Source organism: Heterocephalus glaber, unplaced genomic scaffold (genome assembly GCF_053883595.1).
Source record: "Heterocephalus glaber isolate CG9 unplaced genomic scaffold, H.glaber_assembly_v1.0 deba00001497, whole genome shotgun sequence".
Lineage (NCBI taxonomy): Eukaryota > Metazoa > Chordata > Mammalia > Rodentia > Bathyergidae > Heterocephalus > Heterocephalus glaber.
Genome location: NW_028258320.1, coordinates 68,043,898 through 68,062,741, shown reverse-complemented (window position 1 = coordinate 68,062,741; position 18,844 = coordinate 68,043,898). Strand labels below are relative to the sequence as shown.

The 18,844-nt window shown below is 46.9% G+C and overlaps 1 protein-coding gene across 4 annotated transcripts in view; it reads right to left on the bottom strand.

Moving 5' to 3' along the window:
• The window catches only part of Gfra1 (GDNF family receptor alpha 1), a 201,055-nt gene extending 183,876 nt beyond the window's left edge, over nt 1-17,179 (bottom strand). For 2 of the 4 annotated variants that reach the window (XM_004838862.3, XM_004838865.3), the window contains exons 1-4: nt 16,132-16,245; nt 15,566-15,852; nt 14,404-14,697; nt 13,108-13,191 (exon numbers count right to left, since the gene is read on the bottom strand). In XM_004838862.3, coding sequence (XP_004838919.1) covers nt 13,108-13,191; nt 14,404-14,697; nt 15,566-15,605 — 418 coding nt within the window. In that variant the 5' untranslated portion in view covers nt 15,606-15,852; nt 16,132-16,245. Of the gene's footprint in view, nt 1-13,107; nt 13,192-14,403; nt 14,698-15,565; nt 15,853-15,979; nt 16,109-16,131; nt 16,246-16,738 lie in introns of those variants that run through there. The other 2 variants (XM_087185255.1, XM_087185256.1) reach the window with 2 other exon arrangements.
• Between the last annotated feature and the right edge of the window lie 1,665 nt (nt 17,180-18,844).

The following is an 18,844-nucleotide window of genomic DNA, read 5'->3' as shown; positions in this document are numbered from 1 at the left end:
TTCTTATTCAGACACTCTTGCAAAATGTTCCAAATCAAGTAGAGAATTTGGTGTAGAAAACAGCCAACTAAGACCGGAGGACTTAGGAGCCAGATGAAAAACATGGCAAACAGAAGACAAATGAAAAACTAAGCTGTATGTGATGTTCTCCAAATAGGCACCACCTGTCAGGCTGCCAGAGGTCCACAGGAAAGCTGGGCAGTGCCACCCTTCTTCGAGGGAGGATGGGGCTGGCCTGGACAACCAAAGCCTATTCGTGAGCCACTGTGCCCAAGTGAGAAAACAGAAGGCCTCCTGAGCCCAGACAGAGGGTAGCGCTGAGGCTGGGACTGGGGTGACACAGAAAGGCAGGCAGGGAGCCACTGCTCTACACTGTCCACACCCAGGCCCACCAGGGGAGTCCTCTCTTCGTCAGCCACGTGACTCAACGTCTGTGAGGTCCCAGTGAACAATTGCCAGAGGCCCCCTTTCTTTGCCCAACCTTAACCCTGCCTGGCTCCCAAGGCCCTTCATGGCCTGGCTCAGGCTACTCTACCACGTCCTGCACCCATTCCTGGTGATGCCCATCTGCCTTGCTGTCCTGCTCCACAGCTCTCACCCCTGCCTTCCCAGAACCACCCAGCAGGGCCTGGGGCAGCCCCCCTAACTGCTCCTCTACCTCCTTAAGGCCAAGTGCACACAGCCCACCTTCAAGGACTGACAGGGGCAGATTCAGTGGGGCTGCCTGGACCTCACTGGATGGTTCCCGCAGGTGAGTGAACAACTGGCTTTGCTTTCAGTGCAGCCTTGCACATCTTTTCCCTCCAAGAAAAGACAAGTCTGGGAGGGAGGAGCTTCAACTTGACCCACACTTGCTGAGCCTCTACCTGAAGCAGAGGCCAACAGCAATGTGGAGTGCCTCCATTGTTTACCTCCCCAAAACGAATTCCTGCCTTTGTTGTTTACTTCCTGTCTGTTACTTTGTCTCCTTGCTGAGACAAAATACCCAACACCTTAAATCAAAAGAGGAAAGGTTTATTTAGCTCACAGTCTGCAGAAGTTTCAGTCCATAATGGGCTGGCTCCAAGGCAGGGTGTCCTGGCAGAGAAACAGTTCATGGCAGGCAGAGGGTAGCAAAGCAACAAGGGGCCTTCACAGCATCTCCCTGCCCCTTTTATCTTATCCAGACTATTTAGGACAGGTAGCACTCACACCCTTAATTCTAGCGCCCTTGAGCCTAGCATTGCACCATGAATCAATTCAGCCTCACACACTCTAGATCCAGCCACCTCCCTCACCAATGACCATATGAGGCACTGGGGGACATCTAGACACAAGTCATAACACTTCCCAATCACAGCAGGATATGTGTCCTTCTCTAGTCTGGAAGCATCTGAAGCCCCTATTTGTACTTTTATGACATGAAACTATGTTAAGTTGAACCCACTGGAATTTCTGCTATTCTACCAGGTTGACCTACACAAATGGCAATTTCATGTGACTCCATCTACAAACCCCAGCAATGCTGAGGCATATTACCCTTCCCTGGCTTTAACAAGGCTAAGGCCAAGATCCTGAGCCTAGCAAATCAGCCTCTCTGACAGCTCTTCTCCCACTGCTTCTCGCCCCTAGTGCTCCCACCACAGCAAAGTCTATTATTAGCAACCTACACACTCTGTCTTTGCCTGTTGCCTGTTGTTTCTGCCTGAAATGACCTCTGTGTTGACCAACTCACCTCCATTCCACAAAACTCAGCTCAAAAATCTTCAGTGAAACTTCTCTGACCCACAACCCCGTCTAATCAGTAGCCTCTTTACAACTACATTTAAGTTATGTACAGAGTTTACTCACTCATTAGAACTTTTTTTTTTTAAGCCTATCTCAAAAATTTTAAAAAGAGAATTCTTGGAAGGTGATGAAGAGATCCTGTTCCCCTTTGAGTCACTGAGCCTCCCATTATGCTCATAGTAATGAATTTGGCAGGAATGAAGTTCTATCACACTGAAAAACTGAACACCAACTGAGATCACAAAAACTGACCAACTCTTCTCTTCACTCCAAAATACATAATCACATATCTTATGTAACATAATATATAAGGAGTATATTACACACATATCTGTATATGTGTATTAGATGTAACATATCTAGTCATAGACCACCATTTTTTCTTCAACTTAAGAATAGCAAGTGGTATTTGGATGCGAAAAGGAGTAACTAGGATGAAACTCTGCCCATAACTCACAATTGGAAATAACTGTCGTTCCCATGATACACATATATAATATTATATATCATATGTAGTATCTATGTAATATAACATAACATTATCATACTATCTCATGTATGTATGTATATATTTATATATTATATGCATTATAATACATACCACATGTATTAAAATATATATAAATGTACACACATATCACTCAGTAAAAAAATGTCCGTTAATCTTTCATGTAATTTGTGTACTTAACTTTCCTTGGACATTTCTCTTGCCCTTCTTGGAGGAGAATGCTGGCTCTACCAATCCTTAGGTGTATGCTTTCAGACAAGTTTCTCACTTGGGCCCGTTTCCTCATACTTGAAATGGAGCTACACGTACTTACTACCAAACAAGTATTAAACAAGTTATTACATGGAAAACACTGTTATGGCTTGTGTTTAGGTGCCCCTCAAAGCCTCATGTGGTCATAGGTGGGGCTTTTTCAGAGGTGACTGGATCTAAAGTGTGTGATTGATTCATAGTACAACACTAGGATTAAGGGTGCTAGGGTTAAGGGTCCTTGAATACAATACAAGGGATGGAAGGAGGCTTTTTGCTAGTTACTTGTAGTTTGTCACTTACTTGTTTCTGCTGTCTTCTGCCTGCCATGAACTATTTCTCCTCTGTCATGCCCCTCTGCCATGCTACCTGCCTTGGAGCCAGCCAACTATGAACTGAAGCCCCTCCAAACTGTGAGCTAAATAAATCTTTTCTCCTTTAACTTTGTGTGTCAGGTATTTTGTCTCAGCAAGAAGAAAAGTAACTGAGACAAACACACAGCACATTGCCTCCTGTTGCTGTTTTTATTTCTTCTGAATTATCATGGGAAGGGCAGTCATTTCCAATTGGGGATTCATGCAGAGTTTCAACCTGATTATTCCCTTTCCCATTTAAATGCTACTTACTATTCTTAAACCCAGGAAAAAATAGTAGTTCCGTTGAGGACTCCTCAGAACTTAGTGATCTCCTGGTGTCTGCCTCATCAAGAGTTTATTTGAAACTAGCAAGAATAAGGATCAATGAAACATTTCATAAACATAGGCTTTAAGAAATCTGCTTGTCCTACAAAGAATGCAATCGATGCTTATTTTCATACATTATTAAGTGTACACAAAATGATAATGTGCAAAGGGCATCAGAAATAACAGTTGACATAGTGCTTCTTAGGTGATTCACAGGGATGTAAAGGAAGATAGTGCCAGCATGATGGAAGACAAATAGCATATCAGGTCACCTTAATGTGGGGCTCAACTATGTATTCCTTCCTTTACCATTATATGACAACATGACAGAAAATGGCCCTAGGCATTCTGCTCTATTTTAGAAGTCTTCCATCTCACAGTGAAATGAAAAGAATAGAATCCAGAAATTGCTTCTTTGGTTAATATTTCTGCAGTTCCACAGGAATGGTTTTAATAGCATGAGCATTCTGGATTTTGGTTGTCAATTAAGAACCTATCAGAATGCAGGTCTAGATATTAAAATAATAAGTACTAGCTTATATTTCAACTTTAAAGGCTCTTTGTCAAACAGTGATTTAAGGGGCAATCCCAAGAAGAAGGTGGGAATTAAAGAGGAAGAGAAAGGACTAAATATTTCTTTCTGAATAAAGGACCCAGCTCTGTGCTTAAAACAGCATCATGTTAGAGCAGTAAGAGCACTGTATTTGGAGTCAGGAAAACAAAAAATGAGTCTAAGCACTTACACATATTGGCTGTTTGGTCCTCAGATAGTTGCTCAATCTCTGTGAGGCCAGGTTTACTCCTCAAAAATCAAAGTGCACAATACTTACCTTTTAGCATGGTGGGGGACCAAAAGGAAGCTCCCCAGAGGGACAGCTCCTCCTCACTGGCGTCACCTTAAAGAGAATGTAGGTTGGAAGAATACACAGCTCTGGGATGGGCAGAGTCCCAAAGGGAACTGTGGTTTCACCAAAATAGGCCATTTGACCAAATGATTAAAAGTCTGTCATACGCTAATGTGTGGACAGGGTGGACTTTGGGCCGATTTAGTAGGAGTAAATTGCAATTGATTTTCGAAGAAATTGCTTGTTCTTTCCCTTCCTCAGCTGTGTCACCCCCTCTCACACACAGCTGCCTTTGTCATAGCCAGGACCAACTAAAACAAAACATGTCAAGGAGGCAAAATGCTTGAAATATAGCTATCTGCACAATTTATGTGCACTATAAATACACACTCCCATGAACAGGCAGATATACAGATATATCTAAGCCTGTGTGTGCACACACATTTATACCACTGTTTTAGAAGGCTGGTATTTAGAAACAATTCTACTGCCAGGGCCACCACTTTCTGTATGTTTTCAAATCCCTCTGCACCGGAAAGCTAACCTGAATCACTTTGATGTCTTCGACAATCTAGTATTTGAAGAAAGATCATGAAAGATATCACCCTTAAAATCTTCTCTTCAAACACTATGCAGCCCTATCTGTGTAAATCCTGGATATGAGGGAAAAAATGGGTAAAAGACCACAGAAGTTAAAAAACATCATAGTAATAAAGGTTAACAATGGCTGCTTTCACCTCTACTTTCTGATATGGTGATAGACTCTCTTAGAACATTAATCAGAATGGAAAGAGAGATGAAAGAAATGCCCGGGGGACATAATAAATTAGTCTTATGCAAATTATCCATTGGTTTTCATCACTGACCCAGCTAGTTGAGTCTCTAAATTACGGGAAGTGGTTAGATTCTTTAACAAAAAAATCCCAGTTGAAAGATTAGTTTTTAAAAAATTCTAAGGACTGGGAGGGCTTAAAGTAACAAATAATTTCTCATTTTTCCTTGCAGACAACTCTGAAGAAGGAAAAAAATATGCAAATTAATGTTCCAGCCACTGGTTCCTGCTACTAGAGACCTATTAATTAAATTGTTCCAAAGCAATGGACCACAACCCCCTCAAGTGAGCCCATAGCTGTGATGCTCATGTCACTGTGTCACCAAAAGAAGAAAGAGAGAGAGAGACAGGTGAGGTATTTGGAAGAGACACAGATCTGACCAGGTGAAGGGCAACTGAAAGGAGGTGGGGAAATGCCACGATATGAGGAGTTTCAAATAGCAATTTAAAAACAAACTCACACCCAATTTTACTTGTCATCACTGTCCTAGACAATTTATGTTCCACTGTCCTATAAATTTATGGAACGCTCACTTTTCTTATCAGTAAAATAAGGGGAATGGACTAGAATGATCTCCAAAAGTCCTACCACATCCGCTATCAGTGATGTTTATTTATCCCTGTACACACAAGGCACTTCTGATAATTTAACTGATTTAAATATAATCTTATGGCATGCATTTCGTCTACTGAGTTCACTCCTGGCTTCATTTTCTCTTTCCTATTCTCATTTTCTCCTTTTCCCCATTTTCTCCATTTCCTGATTTTTACTCTATCTTCATCCATGTATTCAAATAAGGTGCCTTAAATACATTAGAGTTCAAAGTAAGGTATACAATGAATAAATCATCCTTTGTAAATGTTATAATATGAAAGATATATATGTCAGGATAACAAGTTTCCTTGGCATGAAGAAAATGCTAGCAAGAAAAATAGCAAGTTCTAGAATAATACAAGATGCACTATATACAACCTTCAAAGAAAGGGAAAAATCTGTTAAATGTCTTAGTGGAAGGCTCTCACATTGTAAATGGAGCAGGTGACTCTCAGGCTAGGCAAATACCAGCTCAAGGTCACCTAGCTAGTTAGGAGTCAAAGTAAAAGGAGAACACAGAGCTCCTAACTCCCGGACTCCCAGACCAGTATGCTCTGGACCAAACAAGCGCAATTTGATACCTTCTCTTGGGAATTTGATACTGTGTCCCAGAGAACAAAAAAAGGATATCCTTTGGAATGTACAAGCTTTGACAGCAGAAAAATTAAGAGATGGCGCAAAGAAATACTTCAGAGGACTAGGGAGAAGGATTGAGGACAGACATATTGGCTATAAATAATTTTGCACCTTGTAACAATCTTCAGTTCATGCAATTACCTGTCACTCACTGATGTTTTATCTCCCTTTTTCTAGTAACAGGACCTACCAGAACTATGCAAAATATTTGATGGTCTCCACCTTCACAGCCTTCACTGGACTATTTAGGCCTCTGCCATAAGTAGTTTGCTACTAGAATGTCCTACTGCTTTTTCACTCAGTTTTTTTTTTTTTTTTTGGTACCAGGGATTGAACTCGGGACCTTGCACTTTCAAGACAGGCGCTGGAACCACCGAGCTAAATACCCCTGCCTTCACTCACTTCTTGAGTTGACATTAATAATAAAATGTTGTCTTCAGGAAACGATCAGTGCAACAAAAAAGCCACAAGTTCTTCAGGTCATCAGGTAGATAGTAAAGTACATGGAGACTGGAAGCCGATTTTTGTAAAGGGGAAAAGAAAGTGTGGGGTGTGTGTGTGTGTGTGTGTGTGTGTGTGTATGCGCTCATATATACATCTTCACTTCTAATGAAAAAGACTCAAGTCACATGTTAACTTACAGTGGTTATCTTTTCTTTCCTTTTAATCTTGTATGTAATTTCATACTGCTGTACAATAAAAATGGAATGCTGAGGGGCAGGAGAGGAAAAAAATAAAAGCCAAAAGTAGTGGTCTGTGAAAGTGAAATGTAAGTGTACTTAACAGAGCCATTGGAGACAGAAGCGGCTCCCAGGTTTAAGGCATGCACTTCTCAGGGTGCAGTAATTCTTCTGCCACAAGGGGTGCTGGGAAGATTTATGGGGTGAGGCTGGGGGAATGGGAATCAGTGAAGCTGAGAAGGGAAGAAGGCTGATCACAAGAATCCTTAACCACAAGAAGAGCTCCGGCCAGGGTGCTCACTGGCTGCAACAAACTCACCTCCAACCCAAGAGCCAAAGGACAGGGCCCTGAAGGAGCAGGTGGGATTCAGAGAGGGAACAGGCAAGCCATCCCCCAGAGGGTAGTTAAGCCTCCAGCTGGGTTATTAAGAGGCAGGACTTTCCTCTAAGCTCTTATAGACAGAGGGCAGATTCTTAATTTCTTGTTCAAGGTAGTTTATGAGCAGCCTTCCCACAGGCTCAGATCACCACCCACTCACTTCAAGACACAGAATTAGTATTTCATGATCAGGAAACACAGTCTGCTGAAAAGAGGCCCAGTCTTGGAGTCAGAGCTGAGCCAACAGCTAGCATGGCCTCAGTATGTTAAAAATAAGCAAGACTTACCAAGCGTCATTAGTGTGTAAGAACCTATAAAGTAGGTATAGTTTCACCCCATTTTACATCCAAAACAGCTGAGAGATAGTGAACTCAAGTGACCTGCTCAAAACAAAAGGAGTGGCAGGATTTAACTCAATGGTGCCACCACCTGCCTTGCAAGCACAAGGTCCTGAGTTCTGTCCCCCCCGCCCCCGTACCAAAAAATAAAAAAGACAAAGGGAGTAGCAGAAGTGAGGATCACCAGGGTGAGTGGAATGGGTCCCTTCTTCACCGTCAGTGTGTGCAAAGGGCAGCAGTAGAAAGGTGCCTGGAACACCAGTGGAGCAGCACCCCAGCCAACGTAGGGCGGCAGGGGTGAGCTAGCAAATGGATCAGAAGAAGTCTGTGAAGGAAGACTCGGGCCAGATGGTTCCAGTATGGCCCCAAGGTACCTGGCAGTGAGAAGGTGAAATGGGACTGGGAAAAACTAGAAACAAGGCGTGCAGTGTGGGAGTGGGGATCGTGAGAAGTCCAAAGCAAAGTTTAAGTGTGAGGCAATTTGGATCACTCAGAATGCACAGGGGGGGAATGCAAAAGAGAGCAAGTAACCTCTGCAGGCCTTGGTCACAGTGCTGTGACAGTGAGGCTGGCGGGAAGGATGGTGATGACCCCAGAGTTTACTGCAGAGGTCACCAGGTAAGTGACAGTGCCATTACATAAGATGGGAAGCTCAGAAGAACAGGGTAGGAGGAGAAAAAGGGGAGACAGTGAGGTCTATTTTGGACATGCTGAGTTTGGGGTAACTGAGATACAGGTGCTGTCCAGAACTCAGTTGGAAATAATGGCTTAGAGCTCAGGCGAGGCTACAGTAGGAGGAAGGCTCTGAGTCACTGGTGTAAATGGTAGCTGAGATCCCAGGAATGGATGAGGTCCAGACAGAGAGTAAGCAGCAGAAAGAGGCCAACTGGCCTCCCATAAGCAGTGTCCTGGCGAAGGTTCCCAAGGCTACCCTCCAGCAGTGTGATGCTGTCCAAATGACTTCCTTTCTCTACCCTTAGAGTCCGTGAAAGCAGAAGGTTGGACTAGGTCTCCAAGGACACTTCTCTGGCATTCAACCACTAACGGGTGACGGGACGTCACCTCTGGACCAAGAAAGATGGCTGCTGCTGAGCAGACACCAGCATAACAAGCCGGCCCCCGGCTTTCCAATGGGGAACACAGACACATAAATAAGTCTGCTTGAGATGCCATGATTAACAGCTATCATAAAGGCAAGAGCAGGAGGCAGCAGGAAGGACTCCTGAGTGGAAGTGCTTGTCTGGGGGAATTCCAAAAAGGTGCACTGAGAAGAAACTTGATCATGACCTCAAAGAAATAAGAGAACTTTCCCAAGCCAATGCAAGGCCATGTGCAAAGGAACAGGAAAATGAATGAACATGGAATAGCTAGGGAATTGTTTCCCCCATGTAGCAGGAGTGGAGGGGGGTGTGGGGCTTGAAGAAAGGAGGCAGCAGGGCCAGGGTCAATAAAGGAACCTAACAGGATCTCAAATATAGGGGCACAATAGCAAGGTGTTTCCAAGAGCTGGGTAGAAAGAAAAAGTTCACCACACCCTAACAGGCAGTACGTCCAAGCCTTTCTCTCTTATCCTGCAGATGGTGTCATAGCAATAAGCAAAACTTTTGATGAAGTTTTGAATACTAACATAAATATGATGGTACATTAAACTAGAAATGCCCTACATGGATAGTAATTCACAACATCATGCAGAAAAGGGGGCCAGACTTAAGAGCTTAGGCACATCTCATTCTGCAACAAACCATTTCTAAGTACTTGGCACTAGTGTCAAGATCCTAAGGCTTCAAGCAAGGTCTCCACCACCCCCGGGACTCTGTCAGGAAGTGAAGACAGAGCCAGAATGTTGAGATGGTGTCTTTTACCAAATCAGACTGAGGACCTTCCAATCCCGAATTGCTCTTGCGCTATACTCTCTCCACCTGGCTCTTGTTTACCGTATCCTCCACTCCGATTCTATGCACTGAATGCCTGGCCTCTCTTGACTCTTCTCTACAAAATCCAATCTTGCAATCAATACTCTGCAATCTTGGAGCCCTCTTTTTCTCTTGTTGCCAAGAGGGTCTTATGTCTCCCTTCAACCTCAGGCTTCTCTTGGCACCCACTCTACTTTCTTTTTCTTTTTCTTTTTTTGGTACCAGGGATCAAACTCAGGACCTTGCACTTGCGGAGCAGGCGGCGGAACCACTGAGCTAAATCCCTGGCCCCCAACTCTACTTGCAAACTTTCTCACTACCCTATTTGCCCCTTCCGCAGAGTCCAAAAAAATCCAATGTCAACAGGCTCATCATCCTTTTAAGTCACTATTTACTTTTTGCTGCAGCCTGAGCTTTTGTGAAGGAAGAGAGGCAGATCAGAGGCCAGAGAGCAAAGCTAGCTGTGGTGGCTGAGGCAGATGCTAAGCACCACACCCCACTCCTGCCTGAGCTTCTAAGCTCCCACGCAGCTCTACCCTCTGGCTCCCAGGAGACTTGGCTGCATTCTTCTCTCTACTCAAACATCTTCTTGCATCAGATTACTTTTTCCTTTGTGTACTTCATGTTCCAGACCCCCGAAAACCACACTGGCACCACCCCAGGGTAAATGTACCTCAAGCTCTTTAGCAAGCCTTCCAGGCCAAAGGCTTCTGCTATCAAACTTCTCCCAGACTAGGCCCACCAACCTCCTATTGAAACTTGCACCTGACAAGGCAGCTCAATTTCCCTTCTGTAGTCAGGGCTTCAAAATATAGATGTCAGTTTTTAGATCCCACCTTATTTTTGTCCCCACCAGGCCAAGGATAATACCTCAACATAGTATTTTGTCTAGTTAGTAAGTTAACAATGGCAGAGACAGCTGTGGGTTTGAGGAATCCAAGGAAAATGGAAACACAAGAATGTCAAACATGTCAGTGGGAGGAGTCAGCTCACACTTACTGTATGTGGATAAACATACTCTTCACACTGGGCAGAGAAATCCAAATATGGAAACTCTGACTGCTACCACATCTGTAAAAGGCAGAGACCCTGCTGTTTTGGCTTTCTCAGATTGTCAAGACAGAAGAGATGTTCTAGAAACTCAGATTCATACCATGAAAAGCAACGTTTATCATCTTGCCTCTCTGTCCTCCTCCATCCTAGAAAAACTGGATAATATGCATTATTCAATGACTTAAAACCTCTCAAGGCTGCATTTGGCTACTACACCCACTTAAGGAACACAGACACTGTTAGAGGTCAAAGGTCCTTAGTGCTGGAACCTAAATTCAATGCCCTTGAGATAAAAAATGGAGCCCTAGACAAGGGCTTCCTGACTCTGCTTAATTCATTATTACTTCTGGGTTCTCGGCAGAACAGGTCTCACAAACCCAAGATCATATTTCTTGTGAAAAGAGCCCTAGCTGAGTGAAAGTCCAATAAACGAATGAGTGAAATTTGCTCCATGTAAATATTCGTGAGTCATCTCCAGTACTAATAAAAGAAATTCAGAGAAGCCAGTGGTACCTAGGAATGATCATAGCACTTTGAGTGTAGAAATAAATGCTAGGATTCTGGAGATGACCTCAATCTTCCTCCAGAATCATGGACTATTAGGACCAGAGATTATTTACTCCAATGAAATGAGCAACCCAGAGAAGGAAACGAGTCTGCAAAGGACCCTAACTCATGGGAATCTGAAATGGACCCTCTTCCTTGCCTGCTTCTTCATTCCTCACCATGCATGGGAAGGTTCACACCGTTCCAGCCACCAGTGAAGACTGGCCAGTGACACTCCCATGAGGGAGGCAACAAGCTGGAGTCATCGTCCCTTAAAAGCGTGAGGAAAGTCAGGTTCACCTCTGGTACCCAACTGGCCACATCCCACCTAGTTCCTACAGACAGAAATACAGGTGGTCACAGGCACTTGTTTGTGCACCTCTCCTCTACTGTTTGAGTCACTGTTGGGGCTGGACCATAGGACAAAGATCATTAGGAGGGGACTTGGGGTGGAAATTATCAGCATCATTCAGGTAACATGAATGCCTCAGAGGCTAAGTTATTTATACCTTATATCTTATCCCAAAACAGACATGCACACACGCACACACACACAGTTTTCCTCTGAACTAAATGGCAAAATCATACAGAGGACTGTTTCTCAAGTTTCATGTACCTATGAAGGTCTCAACCAGGGAGGCATCTTGTCAAAAATGGAGATTCTGATTCTGTAGCCCAGGAAAGCAGCCTAAGATTTTGCACTTCTGAAGAACTCCCTGGACATGTCAGTGTTACTGGTCCGAAGACCACACTCCAAGTAGCAAAGGGTAGATATTTATAAAGCCTGGAATCAAATAAATCTGGTTTAAATTCTGGCTTTAACTTTTAGGAGCTGTGTGAGCTCGGGCTGGGTTTCTAACTTCACTATGCCTCAATCTCTTCCCCTCTAAAATGCAAATAATGATGCCTAAGAAGCACTTGATGATGATGACATAAGCTAATGATGCAAAGCTCTTAACACAATACATGGCATATAGCAAGGCCTATTTAATAAATGTCAGTTGTTGGCTGCCTAAGATTCATGAGGGCAGAGATAGTAACTGACTCACTTCCAAAACCACAACAGCTGGAACACAGTAGGTACTCAGTGAACGTTTGATGAATAAATGTGTAATACACTCACACATAATGTCAGTATTACACACTCCCTTGGTTCTCTGGCTTTTCTGCAGGAAAACCTAAAGCATTTAGAACACCAGAACTGTCATCAGTAACAAACTATCAACTCACAAGAATCAAATTCAATATTAACCACCATATTTAACCACCAAGAAATAATATAATTTGTGGTGGCTATATATACTTGAGAAAATGTCTTAACTGTAAATAAATAAAGACAACACCAGTCTGGAATCTGTATGTCATTAAGAGAAATTACTGCCTTGCTCATTATTTATGGGCTGCCTGAATGCAGATGTTATGAAAAAATTCTAAAACTAAGCTCATTTCCAAACTAAATGGAGAACTCCAGAGAGAGACAAAACAAACCATGGGAAGCAAGACTACATTTTAAAGAGCCACTGGACAGGAGTACATTCTCTCAGAAATGCATATTCTTGCTCAGGAAAAACTAGAAACAGAGTAATTAACAAATGGTAGAGCTTAATCTTTTAAATCGAAGACAGACAAATGAGTCCAACTTGTTTTCAAAATTCTTTCAATCTAAGATTGCTTCCCATTCCCTAAAGAAAATGGCATCATTAGACTAGATCTCATTCTAGGGAGGCATTGTGTAAGGTAGGCAACAACAAGAGAATACGATTGCCACCTACAGACAGAAATGGCATTCCCTTTGCCAAGAGCTGGCCAATCGTATTTTACTGTGAAAAAAGAATTCAACCAAGTCACCTCCCTCCAACCTCTTCCCAACCACTATACCACATTACTTCATTTAGAATTACTTTTAAGTCATGCAATCAGCATTAGGCATTATGCCACTTCATTATCATCATCTTATTTCTAATTTCCAGAAACACTATACCATTCAACTATCTACTTATACACTATTCAAGAGCCAAAGAGAAGCAAGCCAACGGATTTCAAGCCGCCAAAGGCACCAGAGTGAAAGTGTAAATTTGCTTACCTGATATAAATGGAACCACCCGGAATATATCTGACAACCTGCTGTTAACTGGTTCATACGGGGAATCTTCCAGCAGATCATTTCCTACAACAGAAAGACTGGGCTCAGATCTGAAAAACAGATGCATTTCACGCAATGTGTTGCTGCTTAATCTGAATTCAAATTATGTTATGATTGTGCAACAAAAAAGATACTAAAACTTTCAAACATTTCAAATGCATGTATTTGGCTATGGTTATTTTTCTTTTCATTCCTCTATCTCTGTTATGTTTGTTCTCCCCAGAGTGCCATGAAAACACTGGAGAAAAACCTAGCCTGTTTCTTGCCAGAAAACTCTCCCACTCCACAAACTGAAATCAGAGAGAAAAGTGCCAATAACATCACAAGCCTTGCTCGCCTCCACGAGCCAATGGAAGAAAGGTGACCCAGAAAAAGGCCCCCTTTCTGTATGCTCCCCAAACACGGCATGCAGCCAGAAAACAAGTATACTGTTTACTAACAGAGTCCATCTCTGAAACAGATTTTTATGAGTACAGATTCTAGAGAAAGTTGTAACTGACAGATCAAATCTGTATATTACAATTTCTCAGGGTGAGCCTCAGTGAAGAATTAATATACAGGATTTTGTGTCAGATTTACACACTGGAGCCACCTTTAGCACACAAGTACCCAAAATTCCTCATCAGAATGGGTGACTGTGACAAATGATGTTTCTCTCTCTAAGCTACTTCTGTGTTAACCAAAGTTGCACCACAGCAGCTGGTTCAAGACTCAGCTAATCTAAGATGACAAATGGTTTTTCATCCATCTGCCTTTGATCAGGTTTGAGAGGGGTAAAGATAGAATGGACTCCACTAAACCTTTTAGAGTTCTTTTTCCTATGTCAGAATAGGTAGAAGTGAAGAAAGGAGGAAACTGGAAAAACGCAGGGCAAGCCATTATATCACTAGTCTGGGAAGCCAGCTAGAGCCTCAGGATGGCTCTCCTTGGAGAGAAGCTTCGGGTTCCTCGGGTAGGTTTTAATGGGTCCCTACTCGGATGTTCTGACCAGGTTTCAAAAAGGCCAACAGGGTCCCAGAAGTGCCCCCACCCACTCTTGGGGTTTCCAACAACCAACGGCAACAATGCTGCTCAGCCTCAGCAAACACCAGCTGCTGCTGTCCCTTAGGGCCAATGAAAGGTCCTCATCCTGCAGCTGGTGAGAACTGAGAGCAGGAAGAGCTCAGCCAGTGCAGGACCAAGGGTCCACCTGCCTTCCAGAGGGAGCGGAAGGGGTGGCGGGCGGCGGGTGCATACCCTGCAGGCTCTGGTACATGCTCCAGTAGATGCGCAGGCAGTTCTTCTCCTTTTTCATGCCCCGCTTGCAGCGGCAGTTGTAGAGCGACTTCTGCTTCAAGGCCTCCATGGCGCTGCGGCACTCATCCTTGGCCTCGAGGCCAGATGCCAGGCTGAAGTTGGTCTCCTTACCCGCCACGCACTGCCTCAGCGTGCGGTATTTGGTGCTGCAGCTCTGCTCCTTCAGGCACTGATCGCTGGCTTTCACGCAGTCCAGGCGGTCCCCGCCGCTCACCTCAGCGGACAGGAGCAAGTCTGCGGGCGAAGGGGAAGAAGCCTGAGTGGGGCCTGACGGGGTCCCGACACCCGGGTCCCGGAGGAGGGCGCGTGCCCCGGAACTAAGCTCGCCCAGCGTTCGGGGCGCCCTGGGGAAGGAGCGGGTCCACTCCGTGCTGCACGGAGTTCGTTTCCCGCCCACGGAACGACTGCCGCCATCCCTTCCTCCCCGGGCTAGGACGGGACGAGGCGCCGGAGACTCCCCCGTAGGCATCGCTGGTTTGACCCACAGCCGGCGGCGCCTACTGTGCCCACCGCCCCTCCGCCCTGGGGCAGCTCGGCCTCAGCGGCTGCCCCGCCTCCCCGGAAATCCCGGGCTGCAGCCGCTCGCACTTCGAGTCCCGGCCGGGTTGAAGCCCGAGGGCGCTCGGGGCCAAAGCGTGGAGGCGCGAGCTGGGCGAGAGGCAGGCGGGGGAGCGGCCGTCCGCAGTCTGCCCGGCGGGGAGCGCCGAGACGTTATTCGGAGAAAAGTTTCCCTTCGAAGTTTGCTCTTTCGGTCCAGTGTGAGGCCACACTCCACCTGCCTGCGCGCCTCCTCCAGCTCCTCGGGGCTCGAAAGGGGCGCCGGGCCTGGGGCTGAGGGTTCACCCGCCTTCGCTCCCCGCCAGTCTGGGTCAGTAAAAGCCACAGCAAATAAAAACCAAGCATGAAGCGCTCCGGGCAGCGCAACGCGGTCACCGCTTCCCAGGCCCAGGGATCCGGGAGCCCCTTCCCCAAAACGAAACCTCCTCCTCCCACATTCACCGCACCCGCGCCGCAATTTGTTTTTGAAAAGGGGTGGTGGGTGCCGCAAGGCACCCACGGAAAAGACTCAGTCGGTAAGTAAGTCGGGGAGGCCTCGACTTACCCAGGAGCGGCAGCGCGAAGTACAGGGTCGCCAGGAGCATGGTGCCGGCGCGCGGCTGGTCCCCGCCCCCCCAAAAAATCCCGAGCCGCCGCTTGGTCTATCGGAGGGAGCTCAGCATACAGCGATCCCCGGATGGCCGCGGTGCTCTGGCAGCCCAAAGTTCAGCTCCATCCAGCAGGAGAGGAAATCCTCGGCCCGTCCGCCACCACAGTCACCCGCGACGCAGCTCCAGAAGGGCGTGAGCGCCGGAGGCGGTTCTGCTTTGAGGGGCTCAGGTCCGACCCAACCTGGAAGGGAGAAGGCGCCTTCAAATGTGAGCCCAGAGCCTTGAAACCTCCCCCCTTACCGCCCCGCTCCCTCCCTCGCTCCCGCCTTTGGGGACTCGGCAACACCGGGGTGGAAACCCACCCCTACCCGGTCCGGCCGCTGGGAATGTATGGGGGAGGGGGCCACACGGGCTGCAGCAGGCTGCAGAGGTCGGACGCGGGCTCCCAAAGTCCAAGGGGGGTGCCTATGGGTTGCAGCCCGAGAGGCTGAACGCAAGCGAATAAATAAATCAATATTACTTTCTGAGCGCCGCGAGCGGAGCCAGCAGCTGCCCGGAGTCGGAGCCCTCGGCGGCGGCGGCAGCGGGGGCGGGGGCGGCGGCGGCCGCAGCTTCCCAGCCAGTTCCGGCGTGGAAAGAGCCCCTCCTCGCGGGAAGTTGGCCGCCCCCTCCTCTCGCCGGTGAGTGCGCCAGCTCCTTCGCGGGCTCGGCCGCCGGCCCACCGCACCCAAACCACCAATCGCTACGCCTGGTCTCCGACACCCCCCTCCCCCTGGAGCTCGCCTCCTTTCCGCGGCAGTCGAGCGAGAGGGACCTGTGTCCAGGCTGCGGCTGGAACCCGGCTCCTGCACCCCTGCGCGCCGCGCGCCCTCCACTCCCTCCTCAATGGCAGCGCCTTCCACACACTCGCCCGAGCGCCCAGGGCCCGGCGCACTCACACTACCGCGCCGGGAGAGCGTGCTGGGCCGCAGAGCCCGCGCGCCCGGCAGGTGCAGCCGGGCGCCAAAAGCAACCTCCCCGGGGAGCCCAAAGTTGGCCTAGAAAGTGGAAAGGGGTGTCTGGGGCAGGAGAGAGGGAGAGCGGTTCGGGTTTCCAAACAGTACGAGAAAACTCCAAAGCCCACCGACCTGGACTCAACCGACCGCGTCCAGCTGAGGCGAGAAGCCAGTTATTTATTTATTTATTTATTCCTTCTTTCTTTCTTTCTTTCTTTGGAGAGGGTGTCACCTCCTCCTCCTCTTCCTCCCCCTCCTTCTCCTCCTTCTCTTTCCGGGCTCACTTTCTGTGCGCTAGGAAAAAAAGATACAGTAATCTTCCAGAGCTCCCGGGGCCGAGTTGGCCAGGACAATTTCCGAGCAGAGACACGGGCTAGGATGCTCAATGGGGATGTTAATGGTTATTGGAAGCGGTGAAAAGCATAGCGTGGCCAGATTTCTCCTGGCCAGAGCACTCTGGGTCTGGTGTTGTTCCCGTCGCCAGGCAGGGTATCACAAGTCGCCTCCGAAGCTCCTCCGCCCAGCCGGCTGATGCACACGCTCGCGCGTCCGCTGTGGGACCCGGAGCTGACCAGCAGGCGCGCACAGGATGCGCAGCGCTATGCAGCGAGCCGCCGGCGCCGCCAGTCTCTCTCTCTCTCTCTGCGCGCGCGCACACAAAGAGTACAATGCACAAGGGCCCTTCTTTCTTGTTATTGTATCCCTGCCATACTCTTCTGAACACAAAGTTATTGTCCCACGACACTCGGGGCTGTGACTCAAGACTTGGCGCGTTCAAGACACACTCAAACCTAAGCCCCCAGCAGTGATCGTGGGATGTGCCCTCCAGCTCATTTACGCCAGCACACACACAGTCACACACATACACCCCATATGTGCAAACGCAGTGTTTACCTGTCTCCTCCAGCTTGGACAGCGAGACGGAAGCTGAGAACCCAACCCACTACAGTTAAGCCTGGTCAGACCTGGCTTTGGGGAATTTATAAAGTGACCTCCAACTTGGCTGTTTCACGAGTAAATTAAAAAGAAAATTTAAAAAAAACAACAACGATAGCCCTTCACCCCAACTTCTGGGACCGCTTTTCCCCAGTCCTGCTGCTGAACCCCCTATTCCACTGGGACAGGCGCTTCACTTCGCACACACTTGGAGGAGCTTGGGGCACCCAAGTCTGCACTAGGTTGGAGACCGAGTTTGGGGAATAATGGTAGGCGGCTGTCTGTCGGCTCCGGGCTTTTATTCAAGATCTTTGCTGATGTCCAAGTTCATCTCTCAGGGAAACCCAATTTGAATCAAGTCTGCGTGAGCTCAGGTGTCAAATCTGCAACCCCATCACACCAAACAATGGGCTGCCATGAAGGACAGAACAGCAACCTTCATTTTGATCGAGGGGGGTTAATTGAAAAGGGCAAGGGCTTTGATTGAAGTTTGAGGCCCGGGTGTAAGGGTGGGGAGAAGAGGAGGAGGGGTGGATAGCTCTCCATTCAACTACACATCAGCAGGCACGCCCATCAGCTGTGGCAGCAGCCTGAGTGCTGCGCATTGTTTGGAGTTGCCAAAATGTGTCTGCGCCTCACTGTGAGCCTCATTTTGCACCTCAAAGCCCGCAGACATCCCACCAATACACGCACCTCCTTGGCTGCATACAGGTTCCTCAGAGGCAGGTATGAAGAAACTGATGCCTTCATCAGGCATCTCTCCTTCAACACACACACACACAGTAACACAAGACAGATTTCTAGTTCAGTGTATCAGTTTACACTTGGTTGTTGAGTAAACAAAGCAAACATATGTCACATTTTCACAACAGATGGTTCAAACCAAGACCCTACTTTTCTTTCTCTACCAGTGTAAGTCAGACTTACAGGATGGATTAATCAGAAATATAACTAAGTCTTCCAGTTTCTTTGCTTTAAAGAAGTTTATTCCCAAATTCTCACACACAAACTATAACAAGGCAATTTTGGTGAGAGGAAGGCTGAAAAGAAATTAAGAGTTTATCTGAAGGCTGTGTTTCATCATAAATGCTCAAAACATAAAACCCTCCTTCATCGTTTTACTTTATAAGTGTAAGCGTAGGTCTTCCTTTGGGATATCAGTAATTGTATGCAATTCTACTCTTCAGTAGATGGACTGGAGTACCTATCACTGTGAGCACTTGGGATGGTTTTAGGACAATGAGAGTTCCTTTAAGACATCATTCACATATTTCATAAGTTCTTGGTTTATGAAAGACTCCA